This window comes from Lates calcarifer, linkage group LG24 (assembly GCF_001640805.2).
Source record: "Lates calcarifer isolate ASB-BC8 linkage group LG24, TLL_Latcal_v3, whole genome shotgun sequence".
Taxonomy (NCBI): Eukaryota; Metazoa; Chordata; class Actinopteri; family Centropomidae; genus Lates; species Lates calcarifer.
Genome location: NC_066856.1, coordinates 16,857,617 through 16,879,102, shown reverse-complemented (window position 1 = coordinate 16,879,102; position 21,486 = coordinate 16,857,617). Strand labels below are relative to the sequence as shown.

Sequence of the window (21,486 nt, the reverse complement as noted above, 5' to 3'; positions counted from 1 at the left end):
TCATTAATGAGTGATTGACCATTAATCATGCCATAAATTACAATTTCTATGAAGAAGTGCCTTTCTCATTTACTTACTTTGTAATGTAGATGACAATCAATCAGTATGTTCAGACTGACCCAAGTCATTTTGAGAAACTGTATATCTAAATCGGTATGAAATTGTTTTAGTTAATTGATGACAACAGAAAATACTACTGGTTTTCAGCAACATTCACAAATTTTGAGAAACTACTTCCAACAGATTTCTTATCTTTATTATTGACTATGCTGTGAAATTAACAGTTTGAGAACACATCTCAACTTGCCATCCAGACTGCAGCTTATTGTTTTGGTTCAGTGTTGATACATGAGATAATACGGAGAAAATATGCATGTCTTTGTTGTTTCCACAGCAACCAGTGCAGATAAGTTAGCTGCTGCCTGAAAACACAAAAACAATGTAATCCCTTGTAAATAGCTATTAGGGTAGGGTCTACCAGGGTCACATGGATTACTTTGGTGTCTACTGTATAGTCTCATTATTTGACAGACAAAGTTTTCATCCTAGCTCCCCCAGAAACATGGTGTATTCCTTTAAGAAACGCCAGACAAGGAACAAACATGTAAGCTCCTCCACCCAACCTGTACCAGCAGACATCGGCAGCCAAAGCCACAGATCCTCCCAAAAAAAACTACTGTAGCGACACGCACAAGCGACAAAGGCCCCACACCTCACCAAACCATCCCCACCCACGTAAAACGGAGGAAGCAACAAAGATACAAACTCCAGAGACAAAAAAAACAACACCCACAGCAAATGAACCATTCACAGGCCCCAGCCCAGGAACATAACCACTGCTCATATAGCATAAAGCCTACAGATGGCTGCTTGACAGAGCTCGATTGAAAAGACTTAAAACCAAACCGAGGAGACAGACTAAGACAGATGACACCACTAAAACTAACAAGACAGAGACATTTTCCAGCTTGTGTCTGTGTATATATACAGTATTGTGTGCATATGTGTACATCATGGTCAGAAATGAACAGTGATTCACAGCTAAAATGCATGTGACAATATCTTTTAAATATCTCTCTAAAAAATTATTATGAGAACCATTTTATCATTTCACCCAGCTCATATTTAATATTGTAAGGTGCACTCATGTGTGAATGTGATTACTGTAATCCAGTCCACACTGAATAAGAAAATAATGCTGGATTTTTATCAGAAAATTTTGAGATTTCAGTTTTAAAAGGGAGCAAATGTTAGCTCCAGCATGAGAGATGCATTTGAATATGCCAACATCCCACAAAATAACTCTAAAAAACAACTGAAGGAGTGAAAGAGTGAACAAAGAATAGGAAGAAGTGCATCCACTGTTTCTATGGGATCTGATAGTGGGGTATGAGATGTGTGTGAGATATGATACGTAACATAATCCTTCAAAGTTTCATGAAATCAAACCAAAGTTTTTTTTGACTATTTATGGGAAAAATTTTCTGGGGAAAAAACAAAACAAAACAAAACACATAGATAGCGTATGTGGCACGATGGCTGAAGCTCTTACTAAGTCAAAAGCTGTTAATGCTCACGTTGGCTATGTAGCAATAGCAAAAACTTACATATAGCACCTTTACACCACACTTGATGATACTACACTAACCATATGTTTTGCCAATTCAGCCAAAGCAGAAATCTTAAGAATTATAACTTAAACACAAAACAAATTTTAGGAAGAAAATGTTGCAATAAAAACTATACTTTTTTGTGTTAGTGTTTCTGTGTGCACATTCATGCCTATAGTATACTGCTGATACATGTGTCTTTTTGTGTATATGTGGGGGTAAGAGTGTGAACCAACCATAGGCCGTGGAACCAACCTTCAGTGTGGAGGTCAGTATTCGCAGGCGATGCAGACGCTCGTTGAGCTGAGGGTCGGCGGCCCGTCGCAGGAACGACTGCCTGAACTCTGACTGACCTTTGGCCTCTGACCCACGACCTAAAGGGCACACTCCACCCTGCTCGCACGCTCGAAACAGGTCACCAAGGGACGCACCTTCACTGCCACCTACAACACAGTCAGACAGAGAGACATGATTAATGGGTATTTAAATTTCACTCTTCCCTTCACAGGTGTCACAAGATTTGAAGTTAAAGGCTAAAGAGCCGTCAAAAATCTGATTAGATTGAGTTATATCTCAGAGCAACCACTGGAGGACAGCAGCATACACCTCAACACTTGCATTAGACAGTATAATGACATTTACATGTATTAGTTACTGAAAGATTACTAATAAAAAAAGATAACTGATAAAATACTTTTTCCTTTCAGCCTTAGGGATGTCCTCTCCATTTTTTATTTCCTCTGTTTGACCAATTTACATGGTTAAAATATTTAATTGTTCATATTTTGTTAAACTTTTTATTGTCCATTACCTAATAAATCTAACATATCACCTGATTACATAAATTGTTTGCTATTTTTGTTGGGCACTTTTCTTCCTGTATGCCGCAGGGCTCACCTTGGCAACCAGTTCACCATTGTCTCATTAGCCTCATTAGATCAGTGTATGACTGGAGCAGTGTGTTACCCTACTCGATACTGATGATGATTTAAATGGAAATGTGTCTGCCTGAGAGCGTTTTTATTTCTGGCACATGAACTGACGTCAACATCTTCACCTTAAAAAATCTCTCTTTTTTTCCTTTGGTCTCTGGTGGGTGTCATTCAGAGTGAGACACATTTTTGCTTTCTGCTTTCACCTGACCTGTCCACAATACAACACAAAATGCATTATCATTGTGCTCTTTCTTCTCTTGTATGTGTTCGAGTTTTTCATACCACATGAACAGTATGTTCCTGACTGAACTCACCGTTGTGCGTTTGCTGTTCCTCTTTCGCAGGGGGCGTGAGGAGTGTGTGTAGGTTGCTGTCTCTTGGCAGTGTGAAGCTGCGGGGTTTCCCTCCCTGGGTTGCCATAGGAATCAGCCTCTGCATCGCCATGGGCAACGGGACATTCCTCTGTGCAGGAAGAGTGTAAACGGCTCCGGCCGTCATAGTCCCACTTCCCGGACCAGGCTCAGCAAAGACTGCATCCTCTGTAACACAGATATGCATTTTTGTCAAAATAATCAACTACTAACACACAGAATAATGTATTAAGAGAATAGGCCATATATATTATGCTAGTTATATTCTTAATGAAGTGATGCCCAAATAATTGGAGGAAGACCAAAAATCACATGAACTGCAACAGTACTACAGCTACAAATCTACACAATACATTTGTCAGTGTCAAATATTGATACATTATTAGCGTGTGTAGCCTTACTATGTTACCCATAAACCCCTGATCAGTGATTTCAGAATTTGGGATATTACATCAGTCTTTATTTTTAAGGAAAATTGTTTGCTTTGTTCTGTGACCCTAATGTAATACATGAGTGGCACAAATTGGGACTATGTCAACTTATGAAAGTAAAGAAAGAGATGAGAAGGTAAGATAAAAATCATTGACTGGTTGGATTCACGAAGCATCCGGTGAAATGGGGCATTACCTAATGGTCCAGTTTGTAAATAGTGCAGTCCAGCCTCAGTCAGCGGTGTCTCAATCAGGTCCTGCCAAGAACGTCTCTGGGACGATGATGAGCGGCCAGGGGACCCCGTCTCACTGCTCCCCCCTGCAGGACTGGAACGGTACTGTAGGAAGCAAGAAGAGAGAGAGAAAAAATTTTGGTATTATTCATCGAAGATAATGTGCAATAAAACTTGTTTGTAGGTTTACTTACATTTAGATACCAAACATAACATAATGTGATATTTTAATGTAGCAAGGTGGAGTGGACATATACTCATTTGCTTCACTTGAGATAATTGTGGAAGCATGGTAGCTAAAGCATTTTTGATTTATTTACGTGACTTTTATTAAGTATTTCAGAAAACTGCCAGATCTGGTTCAATTAAAAAGTAATAAATATGAATGGTAATAATAAATAAACAAAAAACAAATTAATGAAATAAAATAAAATTTATGCTCCACCATTCATTATACACCACAATACAAAAGTGTTGGAATAACAAATAACAGTTGGCATTGGGGCCAAAAATTAAGGGTGGACGTGAAACAAAAGCCATTAAAATCAGTTCTAAGGTTATTAAAATGAAGAGTCCCCATTGGCAGGATGAATGCTACCAGCAAACTGTGTGCCAATTACATTATGGCATTACATTGACATTCCTTTTAATGTCAAAAATCTCACACACACACACCTCTACAGGATCACATCTGTACTGCACGTCGCTGCTGTTGCTGCCCCCTGGTTTTCTCCCACTGTGTGTGGTGCCTCCCCCTAGAGGACCAGGGTGGTACTGTGGCTCTGCGGCCGCTGGGGGTGGCTCGCCACACAGGAAGTCCTCCTGGGAAGAGCGGGAACGAGATGTCTCGGTGGAAGACAGTCGAGTGGTTCGGCCCTCCAAGTAGGCACTCATCTGACAAAGTGAAAATGCAGGAGACATCAATTGACGTCAATCGATCACCTGTGTGTCATTCAATTGTAATGACACTTCAAAAAAGGATTTAATCCAGTGAGGGTGCCAGATGACTGCTGAGGAGGCAGGGTGATGATTGAATCAGTGTGTGAGAGGGTAAGTAAGAGACAGGAAATCAAAGAAGAGCGGAGTGTTGGGGTGTGTAATTGTGTTTGAGTGTATGTAGAAAAGACGAAAGACTCTTTATTACCATCAAATATTATTATTCTAAAAACTTAGCAGCCTGTCTGTCTGGTGTCCTGATTACTTGAACTAAAAAGGTGCTAATAACTGTTGTTGTTTTAGTTTTTCATTTTATCCCAGGCTAAAAAAATATCGCCCCGAGACAAAGACTCTTAATGTAGAGCAACCAGTTCCAGGGCAACAATTATAGCAACAATTAGACCAAAATTAGCCCTGTCACTCCCTGTAGGCTTAATTGGCAATAACTTTAACTGTTAAAATGGACTGTGGAGGAGCACGGATCATGATTTTTGCCTTCAAGTACAGTATGTGCTTCATATGAGCATGTAATGCAATCGTGTGTATTTGTGTCTGACTCACTGATGGAGGCCGTGGGTAGGTATCATATGGAGGTGGGGGACTGTCCTGTTTGGGGCTGGAGGTGGTGTCATCCTCGTGTTCACTCTCACTCCAGTAATCTGCAGGAAACCCACACACATACTGTCAGAAAAACAAGATATGCATCTATTGATCTATAAATACCATAAACAGTGTATCATAACAACACTCCTGTAGGCATACAGTAAGAGTATATTTGTATTTGTATGTTAAAGACACTGTCCTGCAGAAACCATCTGCTGAAGTGCCCATCAAGTCACTGAATGAACCCTCACCCTGTTCCTGGCGCATCCTCTCGCGCTCAGCATAGCCCACAGCAGCCATGTTGAGACGACTCAGCCATCTAACAGAAGGACAGAACATCCAGACGGGAGCTCAGATTAAGAGTTATGGATTTACAGAGTTACACACCCAAACAAATAAATAAAAGGGATTATATTAGATTACTTGTATTGACAATGAACATAACCAAATGCATTACAGGAAAAATATCCCAATTCAAATGATAGCATAGGAAAAGTGGCATTAATAATTACATTTAAATGTAATGTATCATTTATGTATATTATAATTGTGTAGATTATGTAAATTATACTACCATTACGAGAGTCTTTTGCATAGGTCGAAACTGTACCCTGTATGGAAATATCCTGAAAATGACGTTTTTCACTTCCCAAATAAAAAACAGGCCTCCCTTTTATTATCAAATGAAAAACACATTTGTTTTGGGGATACTTTGAGAATGGCAAACAGGAAGCTGCACTCATGCCACCCAGCTGGGAGTTTGCCCTTCCGCATAACCTTCGTCCGTGTTTAGCACATGCTGCTTTACCTGTTCATGTCATCCACTCCATCTGCTGCAAAGTAGAAACTCTTGACCTTGGGGTGACATGCTTTGAAAGCACTAGAGAAACATAGGGGAACAGAAGGAGTTATTTTTGCAGGCAAACATTCATATATACAGTAGGAGTACATACACTGCACAAGCACATGGACAAGTGAATACACGTAAATATGCACTAGACCTGTTTTCATCGAGCACTTACTACTTCTTGCGACATTCACTGGCCCGGTCGATCTTAAACTCTGGAAGACTGACAAAACCCTCTGCCTTCTCATCCTGAACACAAAGAGAGATTAAAGATATCAATAGGAGACAAATCAAAAGCTAAGGGGAAGTGGGACGTAAAGGAACATTACTGTTTATTTCAATCTGACACATTTCCTGTAGATGTAGCCATTGTGGCTCTGTGGCTTGTGCTAACTTTGCACTTGCCACCTCCGGTGTGGGGATTCAGAGAAACAAGGACTCACTAAAAACAACAGATATCGAGGCAAGCTGCACAAGCCTCCTACAGCTTTCCAAATAAACATGTTTTTTATATGAATCATTTCAAATCTGGGTCATCCTGCGCATTGGTTTATTTGCAGTACATGTGCAAGGTTGTAGATAGCTGTCTATTTAGCATGTGCTGAATTAAACAGGACTAAGAGTCTAAAGCCATGCTAGCTGCTGTGGGGCTTTATTCACGCAATATCGGCAGATTACGAAGAGCAGGAAAAACACCCAGTAACTCCTATACATTTGGTAGGTATTTGCTAAAATTGAATTTTTGACCTGGTGATGGCAGTTATTGAGATATTTCATTAAAAAAACACAAACGTGAACCTCATGGTGATGCTAGAGGAAAAGTCAAGGGATCAAGTCAGCAGGATTCATCCTCTAGTGAATATGAGTGTCAAAATTTCATGGCAATCCATCTAATAGTTGTTGACATAATCCAGTCTAGAGGACTGACAGACATTTCCATACTTAGCTGTACCACTAGCATATCAAATATAGACCATGAAGTTGTCCTAGAAGTTTGAAACATTTCAATTCATGCAACTTTTACTAAATGCAAATTTGAAATGAAATCAGGGTGAAATTCTTCTCACCTGAATGTTCTCAAGCAAAGTTTTCTTGCTCATCCTGAAAGTGTAATATGCTAACATAACTTTTGACTTGTGCACAGTGTTCTCTCCCTAGCAGCAAAGTAGCTATTTCAAAAAATTGCACAGCTTCCATTAAGTTACAGCAAGCACAGAAATTTCATCACTTCTTTTTATTTCAAAGTATTGCTTTCTTGAACACTATGAAATATGTCACAGTTTTTGGGAAACACTTTGGGACACTTGAAATAATTTTCTTTAACAAGGACAAATGTTGAAACTGAGACTCACCTCCTCGTTGATGTACCAGTACAGGCAGTTGTCCTTTAGAACAAACCAGTACTTCTTCCATTTCTGAGAGAAGTAACCCTTTGCATCTCTTTTTCTCCACAACCAGCCCTCGCAGTCTCCTCTGCCGAGCGCCTTGCAGGAAACACGCCTCCGACTCAGGGAGGCCAAACTTCGTCCTGGAACAACACACAGAAACAGTAGAGAATTTAAATCAGAAACCTGAAAGAAAGAATGCCTTCAAAGAAAAAGAACAAGCTCCTTCTACATGCTCATGTTCAGTCTTTCATTGTAGTTTGAATAAAAGTATTCACAAAATGCCACATCCTAATGTACCAATAATTCTTGGCAAGAGTTCATTCTCTGGATTTGACAGAACGCTGCTGCACTGCAGCAAGGTAAGACGTATTTAATAAAAATTGCTTCTTTCTTCTGGCATAAAAGCCCTGTAACATTTTTCTCAACAGGCTCCTCATTAGAGATTACCGAGGAAATTTGGCTCCCAGTTGAGGACCACGCAGAAACTTTTATTGTGCTGTATCAAAAAGTCTTGTAACTTTAAAGGGGGAAGGCAATTCAATATTCCATTTATATCTGTGGCAATAGAAAGTGCAGCATATAGTGTATCTCTAAAGGAAAGAACTTTTTCCCACAGTGCAAGAAACAAGAAAACCAAAGCTCAAACATATAATGAGAAAAGAAGAGACTGCAGATAATTAATAAGTTATATACTCAGATACATAGGAAACTGTACATCCTGAAAATGTACCAAAGTGGCCCCAGAGAGCAATAATTCATTTTCTGTGCAGCGGCCCCAGACTATAAACTGATACCATCGCCAATTTGAGCTTTTGGCTTTGGGAAAGACTCATTTTTAAAATGATGATCGTCTCAGTCTGGGCTGAAGGAGTAACTAATATTTCATTACCTGTTTGATAAAGGTGCTGCTTGCAGCATTTAAAGCATCAGTAAATCCTTATCATCATGTTCATTTTGAATCTTTGGTTTAATTGCTGTGAACGAACAAAGCCGCCATCGCAGAAAGTGCAGATGGAGCTAAAGCTTTCAGAGTTTCTCACAAAGGCAGATGGTGAAACAAGTGAAAGGCCAGTGGAAGAAAAAAAAACATTTCCAACATGTTGATCCTTGTTAGTGTGGTGGAAGGAAAAAAAAGGTTTTGGTCAAAGAGGCAAAGAAACTGAAAGCAGGGAGTTGGAAAAAGGACAATTAGGGGAAAAATCACCTAACAAAGAGGGAGAGAAAGAGTTAATGGGATATGTGGCAACCAATCATTGTTTGAGGAAACAGAACAAAGATTCTGCAAAAGTAATGAGGGAACTGATCTCACAATCAGATAGATAACAAAAAAAATGTTCTACAAAGAAATGTGACCAACACATAAGTCTCATCTTTACAATGATGCCCTTCTCACATAAAGAACTGCTGAATCACTGGATGCATAGTCTGGACTAAATGTACAGTGTGTAACAGAGTGAAAGCTGCCTCGCCTGAAGTTCAGTCTGGACTCATCAAAATCTGTGAAATGAGCATGATGTGATAAAATGCACAAAATGTGAGGAAAATGTTTTTTCCTGACAACAGAATGATTTTGTTGTGGAGGCTCAAAACTGGAGCTGATAATAATTTGACAACTCCAGGAAGATAAATTCCCAACTGGTAGGATACAGACTGTTACAGTCAGTGGACTTTTTAACATTTCACTAGATACTAAAACAGTGAAATGCAAAGTCAGTTTAGTTTAGTACTTATGTTATCAACCAGAATCTTTAAATGTGTAGTATGCATGAATTACCACATAAAAACAACATTAAAATGGCTGCAATACTGACCAGTGCTGAAATGATTAATAAATTAAAGAATGAGGATTTGTTGCTTATTTCTCTTTTAAGTCACTGTAAATGTAATATTTTGGAATTTTGGACAAGCAGTATGAAGATGGGCATTTGTCACTACTCTGTGACATTTTACAGGTCAGACTGGGCAGTCAATTAATCTAGAAAATCACTGACAGACTGACTAATAATCAGTAGTAGCTGTAATACTGACAATAAATACAAGTACTGTATATATTCACTCTATTCCAAGTTCTAGGTACTGCAGCATGGTGTAGATTGAAACTGTGAATAAAAGCAAGTATACATCTATAAAACATGTCTCTGTGTACTGATAGTGTAGATCATAGTCTACCAAAGTGAAAAGAGCATCAAAACAAAAACCTGAAATGACAGAAAACCCTCCTCTGTCCTGAAAAGTAACGCTGGCTAATTATTTTACTGGTCCTATCATTTGCTACAATTTCTTTGAAAGGGATCTTCTCTTCATCATCTTCACATCATCACCATCGAATATACTACATATGAAACTGTAATTCATAGAGAGGCCTATGGAATTTGATTCTAAATGTATAGGAAACTGCAACATTAGTACAATTAGAGGAAGATTTTGGCCAGTGCACAGCAGGTAAGATGAGCAAAATTTCAAGTTAGCATGCAGTTCAACAAATATTATTTTGCACGTTTCAAAGGAAACTAATGAATAACAAATGATTATCTACTTGGCTAAAAATGGAGCAGTTCTTTCCTGGGAATTTCTCAGGAAATCAAGAACTGCTTCTGAACACATTACAACCAATACAAGTCTCAACATTTTATCTCAAGTTTCCTTATAATTGCAGCAGCTGCTCTCACATTTTCATATAACCTCCATTAGTTCTGCATCCCTGAGAGAGTGAAAGGAGTGAATGACCACACCTAGTGAGCATCTAGGCGTGGCGGCAAATTCCTGCTCAGGTGGCTTCCCTGCTTACCTTTATTCTTTTTCCTGTTCTTTGACTGCAGAGAGGAGGAGGACTGCTGGTATGTCTGAGGGAGGAGAAAGAGACCAAGAGGGGGAGAGGGAGAGAGAAAGAGCAGGCTGTCAGGATGAATCAGTGGTCTTTGTTTGCTGCAAAGAATCCTGGGATATAAAAGATGACAGAACTTAGGGAGCTGGAGGAGATGGGGAGAGGAGGCAGAAGGCACATGGATAACAAAGGGAAACTCTTTCTCTAATTACCTTTTCCCCTCACACGCACACGTGGAGATGGAAAAGTCAACCTCGTGGAGGACTTTAACAACTCTCACACCTCTAAACATAGAACAGAGGGACAGGAAGGGAGGGGAGGGAGTAGTGGCACAATAGGACGTCAAGGTGATGGAGGAAAAGGTGAGAAAATACAGCTCAGGGGCCTCTGGGATTTAACAGAAACTTCAGTAGGCAAAATGTGAAGGACAGACGTTACCCCCCCCCCAGCCACTGCCTTAAACACTCCAATACATTTCCCTCTTCTTGATGTTGCCATGGAGTCAGTTGGTTAGCTAGTTCAGCCTGGTTTTTTTCTATATTTGTTTACATTTTAGCAAGTTGGCACCACTGAAAGTCATGCTGGATTTACTGTTTCCAGCACACCCATGGCTGTCCATACAGATCACACTGGATTACTCTGATTCAGAGGAAAACATGATGATTCTCAGGCAGGTTTTGAAGCATCTTTTAGTAATGTTTTATTTTACGAGGGGCCAAATTTTCCAAATAATTTCCTGGAAACTTCACTTTAATTTCCTAATAATTAGCTAGTATTTTGCTGCAAAGTAGACATCAGAAAGTCTACTTTCAGATCAGATATGTTCAGAAAGTCTACGTCTGTGTATGTGTATCTCATCTAAAACATTCATTTCTTGCAGACAAATTTAAGATGTGACCTCTCTCGACAGGTCAGATGGGGCAACAGACCAGCTCTGATGTCACGATATTACACATGTCAGAGCCTGGAGCTCGGCCATTCACAGCCCCACGCTCAGCAAGACAGATGACATGGGCCCGCCCACACCCACTGACACGCCATCTGCCATCGCAGCATCCATGCACTGTAAACACACACTCAAACACAGGCACACAAACACACATGCAAACACATTTAATTTCCAAAGAGATTGCTGTCAAGATGTATAAGGTCAGCGCCGGCCAAACTGACAGTCTGGACCAGACAGCGGCGAGCTCAGACAGACAGCTAGGGCGGACAGATGTCATGAAAGTGACAGGGGCTAATAACGAGTCAGCATTTGCTCAGATCACATTTCACTACAGCATTTTTTTCCATCAGGAGTAAAAGCTCAAAGGTTTGCCTTTTTTTCTCAAATCTCTGAATCCTGACTGTTGAAATCAGCCTGAAAACAATTTAAAGAAGAGGCAGATTTCCCTCTTCTGCTCAAAGTTTCTGCTTTGAGGAGGCAACTGAGGGGAAGTCAGAGGAGTTTCACAACCGTGTTCTCTGGCCTAGTTTTGATCTACAGTAAGTTCAAGTTGAGCTTGATGCAAAAATAATAATAATAATTAAAAAAAATAATGGAAAACTAAAACTAAAATCTATGAACTAAAATTTGACATAACAGATACAACCACCACTCGGTCTCAGGGGTAAGAGTGAGCACTCTCATTAGCAGCAACAGCTTGGCACGTTAGCAGCTGGCTCAGTTGTAAATAAGGTGCAACAAGAAACATGACTGTAAACAAATGACTGGTAGCTTATTCAGTACAGTGCACTGGGTTGCAGTATTCAACAATACAGTGCAAATGCCCTCCTTTCATTTATTTGATCTTTTGGCTTGTATTATGTAGGCCTTATATTAAAGGAATACTTTACCAAAACAGCAAATCCTCAGAGAGAAGTCGAAGGGAATGTTTTTGAAGTTTTGAAATTTTGCTTAAAAAAATAACTGAAATGATTGATTAGCTGTCAAAATAGTCATTGATTGACTAATCAGATCATAAGCTAATCATTATAGCTCTAATCAAGACAACTCTTGCTTTTGAACTGTAAATACTACACTACAACTGGCAGCGGGATAGCTTAGCTTAGCACAAAGACTGGAAACTAGCCTGCTGACTACCAGCAAAATCTTAAACTCAGTAATGAAGAAATTATATCTTTTTTATCATACAGAAGTGTAAAAGATACAACTTAAGAATTTATGGAGTAAAGTAGAAAATAGTTTTGTTTGTACAAATTAAACAAATAAAACATAACATGTTAATTGGTGAGCTTTAGAGGTGCTGATGTAAAAAGAATATTACATAAAGAACAAAAAACTGAATTACGTGATAAATGGAGGCTGGGTCTCTGGGCGGGGAATCCCTCTGATTTGTCTGCAGGACGTAGTGGGAGGGGCTTTGGCTGTGGTGGCTTCGCCTCTTGGCACGTTTGGCGGTGTCATTGGACCGTTTACCTGGACGAGCTGTGTGGGAGGAGTAGTCGTCAGAGCTGGTCCTCTCGTCACCGCCGGACAGTCCCACATAACGCATGAGTGACGCCTCTGTGAAAATACATAATCAAATCTAGCAATTGAAGTTTGTTTGTCATATGTTGTTCATCAGTGCTGACTTTTTTTTTTATCTCAGTGAGCTTTTCTAGGTTAATTAGAGACTAATTTTAAAATATATAAATGAAACACAGAACCAAAATGTCACATCACTCAAAGATTCCTCAAAATTAGACTACTGCTGTTTGAGATAACAATTTGAATGAAAGATTTTAACCTTTAATCAGAGTATCATAATTGGCCTCATCAGTTATCAAATATCTAATGTATGTTAAATATCCAAACACAGTATGAACATCTGTAAAGCTTTAAACTATGCTAAAATCTAAGATGGCAATGTACAAGTTTGATATTTTTGCTCTTTAATTTTAGAACACCTATCAAGTCAATTAGTGTTGTTCAAAGAGGGTATATGTAAGTTTTCTCTGCCACTGAACATGGTAGAAATAGAACAGCAAGAAATACAAGCAAAACAAGTTAATATTGGTGTTGCTGTCCACCACTGGAGACAACTGGAAGTACAAGAATGAAGTTTGATGCTGAACTCACATTTCTTCTAGACTGGTAAAAGCTGTCAATGCTAACATTGGCTATGTAGCAATTGTAAAATCTTACATTCAGCTGCAATGTGCAACAAGTTGGCTCATTGTTTATATCTGAACCACAAACCCGTGTATCAGCAGTCAATTGTCTTCCTGCAGATGCCGATCTACTGTGCATGCATGGAACACATCTTCAAAGTGGACTAAAAGGTAGTGCAATAACATCAACTAGTGTATGTGATGTTTGCAACTGTGGGTGCTCATCCGCAAAGGAGTATAATTGAGGCTGATGGATCCATGTTCTCCACTCTGTGTGACAGCATCAGACAATAGTGTTTTTTGTGAATGTCTGTCCATGCATGTGAGTAGGACTGTGTGTGTTTATTGAATCTGTTCAGAAACGCACTCTGTTTAAGTCTCTTCCATCTTTTTTCACCAACTTCTCTCCATCGGGGAGGCAACCCAGGTCTCTCTACCTCTCTCTCTCTCCACCCTCCTGTCCTCCCCTGGTTGCTAGGCAGCGGCCAGAGGGAAGTGAGACACCAAGAGGAGCTGCTGTCAGCGTCACCATGGCAACTGTGTGAGTGATTCAGGTGGAGGTCAGGGGGATTTTTTTTTTCCTGTTTCTCCCTCCCTTTCGTCTCTTCCTTTCTTTCTATCGCTTTTATTCTTCTTCCCTTTCATTTTCTCTGCCTTTGTGCCAGCTGTCTACCTTTTTTTCTCACCCCCCCCCTCCCCCCTTATTTCATTTCTCTGTGATTAGCATCACAGAGAGAATTAGAGAAAGGGATGGAGGCACATTGATCTCCACACACACACACACACACACACACACACAGATCTATTCATATTACAGAGAGGTGGGAACATTTAACAGACTCTAACAGGCTCTTCAGGAGGTGCACACACACACATATGCACTCCACACGCCGACACTCACCTCTGCGGCTTTCTCTGTTAAGCTTGGCTGGGTCTTCGTAGTCGCCCACCCAGTTACACTCCACAGGCATGGAGATGGGCCTCAGCCTGCCTACAAACACACACATACACACACACACACACACACACACAATTCCAAACTTAATATTGAAATGAATTTAAAACAGGCATCAGCTGAGAAACATGGCCTTCGCTGTCTGACATTTATAACAGACAAACCACACAGAAAGCTAAATCCACTTGACATCCTCCCCTATAGGTTTGCAACAATTAGATGCAACAGGTTCAAGTTTTCATTTCTCCCATGTGCAAAACAATAAGTACTCTTAATTCTAATACATTTTAAATCTTTATTCTCTGAGTTGCAGTTTTCCTTGCTTTTATCATTTACCCTTTATTCTGTTCTGGACCGTGTGCATTGTACCACCACTTTTAATGCCTTTAATTATGTTTCATTATGTTTTTGTTTCATGGATTTCCTCTTGTAGGACAGTAAAGATCTATACTGGACTGATTTTCCTCAGAGTCTATAACTGCTGAACTCAACCCCCCCAGCACACATACTCCACTTTCTTCTTCATATTCTCAGTCATCATAGGAATGTACCATATGTAGGTGTGGTACAGTACACGGGCTCCTCCTCATCTCGCCGGCGAGACTCTTGATCCAGGAAGGAGTTTGGTGACTCAGAGCGCTTAGTAACGCTGACACCACCGTGGTTACGAGATGCCTCATCTCCAGACAAGGCTCCCGTCTCATCTCTATGGCAACAGCAAAGGCAGATTTACCGAGAAAACAAAATGTACATCAAAGTCAGATCTTATCTTTGCTGTCACCAATTATACTTGTTATTAAGTTGATTCTTTTCCTTTGACACACAGATGCAGTAAGGTACCTGGGTGTGTATGGCTCAGCAGGTGGAGGGGGGATGTAGAGGTCTTGGAGGGCCGAGTTCTTGGTGGGTGTGCCTGAGGGTGTGGCTGAACTGCTACCTGGGCTTCTGGTTGGCTGCAGAGAGCGAAAAGTAGATCCATGTGGTTACTATAATCGCATGTGTCTTATTTTTGTAGTTGTCACTGGTTTGATTACATTCTGTCTATTGAGTTACATATTGCTGAACAGGGTGGGATGGTCTCATCCACTGGATAGTTGAGAGTCCTGGGTTGGGAGACAGCTGGACGCTGCTCTTTATCAGAAAGGGGAAAGTTAACCAAGCATACATTTGCCAAACCATCCAGGTTGAATGAAGACTTGAAGACTTCTCTCATGTTAAACTAACATATTGTGTTTGAAAACATGTTTGATAAAGCAGCCAGTCATTATTATTGCACTTTCAAGTAATTTTGCCGTGTTGCCAGATGTCAGAGATTACTTTTGTGACTACAGTGTTATCCTACAGCATAACCAACAGAAATCATGGACAAAACTACTTAAATAAGACCCCAGTTGTAATAAACCCAAACTATTCTTGAAGACTCTGTGGTTAATGTGGTCACAAAAGACATTGATGGGGAGCACAAGAAAATTGTTTACTTTTGTGTCTCCTGATTGTGTAGATAATCAGTGTTAATGAGGGAGATATATTTCATAATTTGTGGGAGTATGGAGAATGTGGGTGGAGGGTGTCATCAATTTCCCCTTCCTATTCATTCCAGTGTGTTTCAGCTGGCAAACAAAACCATGCTGAGCCACAGTACCCTGACCTAATTACACGCTTTGGCTGCAGTTGTACGGGGAGAGTGAAAGCTGTGGGGAATTATGTGGGCCAGTGCAGTGTTTTAATAAAGTCTATAAAAGGTAGAGCTGGTCCCACCTGCAGAGCCAGGGGTTTCCAGCGCATATTCTTAAGCAATGCGGGGGCAGAGCTGAGCGTGCTCTGTGGACGCTTCTTCAGGGTCAGGGACACAACACCCTTATCAGCCCTCAGCGAGCCGACCAGGTTACGTAACTGCCAGCCCACCTGTGGACAGGAGAGGACAAGGGGTCACAGCATACAGTGACCTGCTGGAAAATCTATATCCTCATCTGGATACTGAACAATACAATCACAATCTGAGTTATAAACAGCATTTGTAATCAGCATGAAGTTTGAATTCTATCCATGTCGTGATTGGATCTTGCTTGTTGAGCCTTCTGTGCAAGGCAAGTGCGTGTGGAGGTGGTAAGTCTATCTATAGAGCTTTCATGTGATGTAACCTGCCCTCAATTTGAAAACAAATGCTCCTTATCATACATTCTTCTTCATTTTTAGCCACTATTTGCACAAAACCATGCCAACAGTCCTTGTTTGTAGGAGATTTGTGAACAAAAACCTATTGTAAACAAGAATAAAAGTGGCTACTGTGAGGTTCTTTGTTGTTCAAGGCTCTGTCACTGTGACTTTTAATCATCTGAGCTTTGTGGGGTAGATAACCTTCTCATTAAGACAAACAAACTATCTTAATTGCATTTCCTCAACTGACCTGAGATCTGATCATAATGCAAGAGGTGGTGCCGGGAAGGGTTAGAGGATCTGATTACACTAATTGAAATGCATGCTGCGTGCATTTGCACCTTGTAAACTAAAGGCACAATCTTCAATATAGATGCAAACAGGCGGGTGGCCCAACCACAAAAATTCAACACACAGAAGTGGAACTAAAGTGCTTCTACACAGGTTTATCCTGCTATGTGATAAGTTTGAATAACACTCAATAACAACTTTATTTTACTGTTAAAATCTTACTGTAAACTCTCTGTTCATATTAATCTTTTCTTTTTGAGAGTGACTTTAACTGTTTCCTTACCAGTCTGCAAGAAATGTAGTGAGTTCAGCATCAATACTAATGTTAACTGTTTTGCTTCTGTTTTATCACTTCTTTTCATCTCCTGAATTTAGCATGCTAACAAGCTAGTCCTGGCCTGCCCTTCTTATGATATCACTATAGAAAAGTACACACATAAACACAATAAGAAACCCACCACTGTCTGGTGATTGACTTGAATGACTTCATCTCCCGCATGGATCTTCTTACAGCGATCAGCTGGAGACTACAGAGCCAGAGACGAAAAAGAGAGAAAAAACAGGCGACCATGAATTGATCTGAGCTTATTGATCCCTGCATACCAGAATGGGGAAGTTTCACAACAAAGTGTACTTAAACAACCTATAATATAACAGAGGGAATGCCTTGCAGAATCTTCACTATACAATCTGATATGCGGTTATAAATCTAAATGTCAGTTTTGCAGATATTCTGTGTAAGAATCGGTTTTCTGTGCCCTACAATTCCCAGGCGTAGTGGGAAATCCACTTCATTGGCAGTTTATTTATGTCAAAGATAAAGCTAAGTGCTTGGCTGGACTTTAGTATGTGACCGTGTGAAAAATGGGATCGTAGGGCTCTCACCCCCTCAGTAGTTCCTGTGATCACATGGAGGCCATCGTAGGTTGACTTTATGTACATTCCCTGACGGACAGAGGGACAAAAAACAAGATTATGTTAAAGGGATTTTGCATGGTTCAAGTGCACTATGACATTTAATCTGTGAATATGGAAAAAGTTCACTTTCCATTCAAAATGTAGCACATATTGTAACTGATTTTTACCTGTTAACAGTTTAAACAACACAAAAGCTCAGAATGCAAACAGACAAACAAGAGTCATTACCAGGCCTTCAGAGGGTTTTATGTTGGTGAGGTGAACCAGCTCGAGGTGGGCCGACTGAGAAACCAGTGGGTCTGATGACACACACACAATGTGCTCGCACACCTCCGACAGAGTCTTGCACTGCAGAGAAGACAACAGAAACAGTACACAGAGCCTTTATCAAAATAGACTCACCAGTAGTGCTTTATTAAGAAAATAAAGATGAATACTAGAAAAAAAATGAACAACCTGCACCTTGTATTTTTCAAAATTAGACTATATTTTTAACAAACATCTTTGCTTCCTGCCACAAAGGCTGCTGGTGCTTTTGTTGCTTTATTTTTTTGGTCTTACTGTGGAAAATTAATGTGAATGTTTTGAATACAATGGCTGCCCCTAACACAGCAATATTACTACTACAGTCTATTACTGGTGTTTGCGGTAGCATCTTAAAGGGTCAGTTCACCCATATTACAAAAAGAGAACATACTTTCTCACTTATCTCATGTATCTAGTCATGCAGATAGTTTTAGTTGAATCTGTCAGTTGTTCTCAGAGTTTCTGCCTCCACAGCAACACAATGGGAATGAACTTAATTTGCTTCCATGGCAGTGAAAAAAATTACACATAAGTGTTTCCCAGAAATAACAAAAGACACTACACAACATGCTGTGACATTGCTAATGGCATTTTTCAAGAAACATTTACAACCTTGCAACAGTGAAGGTGATATCATCATTTTTTGTATTTTCATTCCAGCAGCATGACCACTTGTTATTTCCTTCACAGTAAAAAAATTTGTCCATCTTATACTTTAGCTATCATTTTGCTGAACTAATCTTACCTACCCTTGGATCTTGATAACCTTGTTAGCATTACAACACTATCACAGATTGATACTGTTGATCTTTTGCATAGCAGACATGTTCGCTTGACATAACAGGAGAAGCACAGGTGGAACTAATAAGAGCAATGATGGCTCTGTTCCACCAATTACTGCTGTGCAAGACAGCAATTAGTGGTGATATTAGCCCCCACCACCAGTCCTGGAACCACTGACCCAGAGCAGGATTTATTTATTTTTTTTCTGGAAGGAGATGTTGCTGCCAAATTTTTAAAATGTTGTTTAATTCTATTCATTATAATGGAGTGAAAAATCTCAGAGGTAAATATCTGAAAGCCTGGAGAAATAAAACCAAAAATGCAGGGCTAAATGCAAAAATGTAAAAATGGCAATTTGTGGTTTTAGAAAGATTTACTTAACTTTTTCCTGACATCAAACAGACTATCTGCAGAGGTGGGAGGAAGAAAAAAGCAATATTTGCCTCCAAAATGTAGTGAAGTAAAGGTTGAGTACCTCAAAACAGTACTTAAGTATATTACTTGAGTAAAGGCACTTAATTGCTTTCCACCACTGTTTATTAATCCCTGCAGCTCTTCTGCTCCAGCTTTGTCGGCGTATTTTTGAACTTTAGACACAGCCAGGCTAGCTGTTCCCCCTGCTTCCAGTCTTTATGCTAAGCTATGCTAATCACCTCAAATGATTCTTTTAAAATGCTATCTCAAGCACCATTGATATAACACCAGAGCCAGAGCTTGAGTTTCTGTGCTTGTGGAATATTGTTTGAGGATATGAAAAAAAGTGAGATCCTAATACAACAAGAAGGGAAAAAAACGGATGCTACCCAACAACACAGAGCAAATAAGCGACAGCTGGCTGAGGAAGCAGGACTCACCACATGAAGGATTTTGTTCTCCGTCTCAAACACCGTACAGTCCTGAGGGACAAGCAGAATTTAATGTAGCGCGAGCAGAACATCCTGTCTTGCAAACACTCACACACCTATCTCATACTGCTCATGCTGCCACTTCTGTATACTGTCTGGGCCTAACATTACTGAGCCCTACACCTGCACACTCTATACCCTCGCAGATAAAAACCCGCCCACACAAACAGACACATTTATCTCTTATTTATACACACGTCAGTCACACAAAAGACAGACTGTAAGGACATAAATAGCAAAGTCTCGTTCAAGGGTGCAGCGAGCAAAGTCTGAGGCTACTGCATCACACCCACACACACCATTCATAGGGGGATTTGACAACCTAAGGCAGCTCCCCTCTGCCTCACACTTCAAGTGGAGGAGAATAAGAGCTATCAGTCTTCAAAACAAACACACACACTCTGGCAGACAGAAACAATTCCACGCACCTGCTGTACAATGGTGGTGAGCTCCAGGCAGAGCTGAATGACATTATTTCGGGTTACTGAGTAGTCTGCCACTGCAGCAAAGGGAGACCTGGGAGGAACAGATAACACCAGTATATTTTATAATGTTTCTGCTGCATTAGATAATGTACAGAGGAGATGGACAGGAGCATTGTTGGAGAGAGAGAGGAAGTGGACACGCAACACACATGCTCAATTTATTCAGTGAGTGCAATAAATTTAGGGGAAGTTGTCTACAACTCATTTATGAGTCAAAGTGTATGTGTATTATAAATCAGACAAGTTTCATATGTAGCATGCAGAACTGCAACAATTAGTCAATTAATCTGCAACTATTTAATAATTGCTTGAGCATTTAGAGGTTGTAAGTTTGTCAGATATCGTATGTGTATATGTAACGTGGTCAGATATCACATCATATGAACTAGTTGTGTTCTAGTGTAAGCAGACTAACTGTCAATGACTTGTTGCCAGACATCAAGGGTCTTATCTAATGAATAATAAAGCTGTACCCTCAGGTGCTGTGATTTAGTTTCTGCTTATGTTTAATAACCTAAATGAACTGAGACCAATGCTGATGCATCTTGTCGGCAACCAAGCCTTTCAGTAGTTGTTGTGGTTGCCGGAAGGGTTGGTGGTAATTAAAGACCTAAAATCAAATCTTTTAACCAGTACTAGCTGTGCAAAGATATTCAAATCACAGTAACATAAAACAGACTCACTTAACAAATCATCATTGCATTTCTCCTTGAAAAATTACTTAAATGATTAAGCAACTGAAAAAATGTTTGTGACTGATTTTCTATGGATCACCTCATCTGTTATCTAATATATATATATATATATATATATATATATATATATATATATATATATATATATAAACAGTTCTCAAATAAAGTCACAAGTGGCATCTACAAACCAGAGGATGGAGTTAAGACGATGCAAATTTTGGACAAAACTGACCCCCATAGAATGAAAGGGCCTCTACAACCTCACTCATTCATAAAACTGTGCTTGATGCCACACTTGACTAAGAAGAAGTAAGAAACCTGCATACATTACTAAATATCCTGATTTATGCTTACCTGTAATTTATTTATTTATTTTTTCCGAAATATCCATAAACTTTGAAGGGCTGCAAACGCACACAAGCCTCACATTGCATGACACCTAAGTAACTACGACAGTTAATCAAAATGATTAATGACACGTCCATGTGAATACAGTCTACGTATACAAAGTTTAAAAAAGCTAAATTTAGTTGGTGAAACAACAAATACAAAACATGAAGGACCTGATGTTTACTGATCAGTAGTTATAGCTGTGACCACTAAAACAAAGGCTCCAAAGATACAGAATGAACATAAATGCTTAGAAATAAAAGGAAATGTAAGTTATAAACACCATTACAACCATTACAGGTTCAGGGAGACACTGGAGAAAACTTC

The 21,486-nt window shown here is 39.8% G+C and overlaps 1 protein-coding gene across 2 annotated transcripts in view; it reads right to left on the bottom strand.

Moving 5' to 3' along the window:
* Window positions 1-21,486, bottom strand: part of cnksr2a (connector enhancer of kinase suppressor of Ras 2a) — a 43,055-nt gene that overhangs the window by 4,065 nt on the left and 17,504 nt on the right. The window contains exons 4-23 of one of the 2 annotated variants that reach the window (XM_018679291.2): window positions 20,018-20,105; window positions 19,539-19,580; window positions 17,824-17,943; window positions 17,563-17,622; window positions 17,136-17,204; window positions 15,988-16,134; window positions 15,070-15,182; window positions 14,781-14,935; window positions 14,176-14,265; window positions 12,473-12,687; window positions 10,143-10,197; window positions 7,319-7,494; window positions 6,142-6,215; window positions 5,928-5,999; window positions 5,371-5,438; window positions 5,078-5,175; window positions 4,256-4,474; window positions 3,544-3,685; window positions 2,860-3,084; window positions 1,847-2,053 (exon numbers count right to left, since the gene is read on the bottom strand). In XM_018679291.2, the coding sequence (XP_018534807.1) occupies window positions 1,847-2,053; window positions 2,860-3,084; window positions 3,544-3,685; window positions 4,256-4,474; window positions 5,078-5,175; window positions 5,371-5,438; window positions 5,928-5,999; window positions 6,142-6,215; window positions 7,319-7,494; window positions 10,143-10,197; window positions 12,473-12,687; window positions 14,176-14,265; window positions 14,781-14,935; window positions 15,070-15,182; window positions 15,988-16,134; window positions 17,136-17,204; window positions 17,563-17,622; window positions 17,824-17,943; window positions 19,539-19,580; window positions 20,018-20,105 (2,435 nt within the window). The remainder of the gene's footprint in view (window positions 1-1,846; window positions 2,054-2,859; window positions 3,085-3,543; window positions 3,686-4,255; window positions 4,475-5,077; window positions 5,176-5,370; window positions 5,439-5,927; window positions 6,000-6,141; window positions 6,216-7,318; window positions 7,495-10,142; window positions 10,198-12,472; window positions 12,688-14,175; window positions 14,266-14,780; window positions 14,936-15,069; window positions 15,183-15,987; window positions 16,135-17,135; window positions 17,205-17,562; window positions 17,623-17,823; window positions 17,944-19,538; window positions 19,581-20,017; window positions 20,106-21,486) is intronic. The other variant, XM_018679288.2, reaches the window with a different exon arrangement.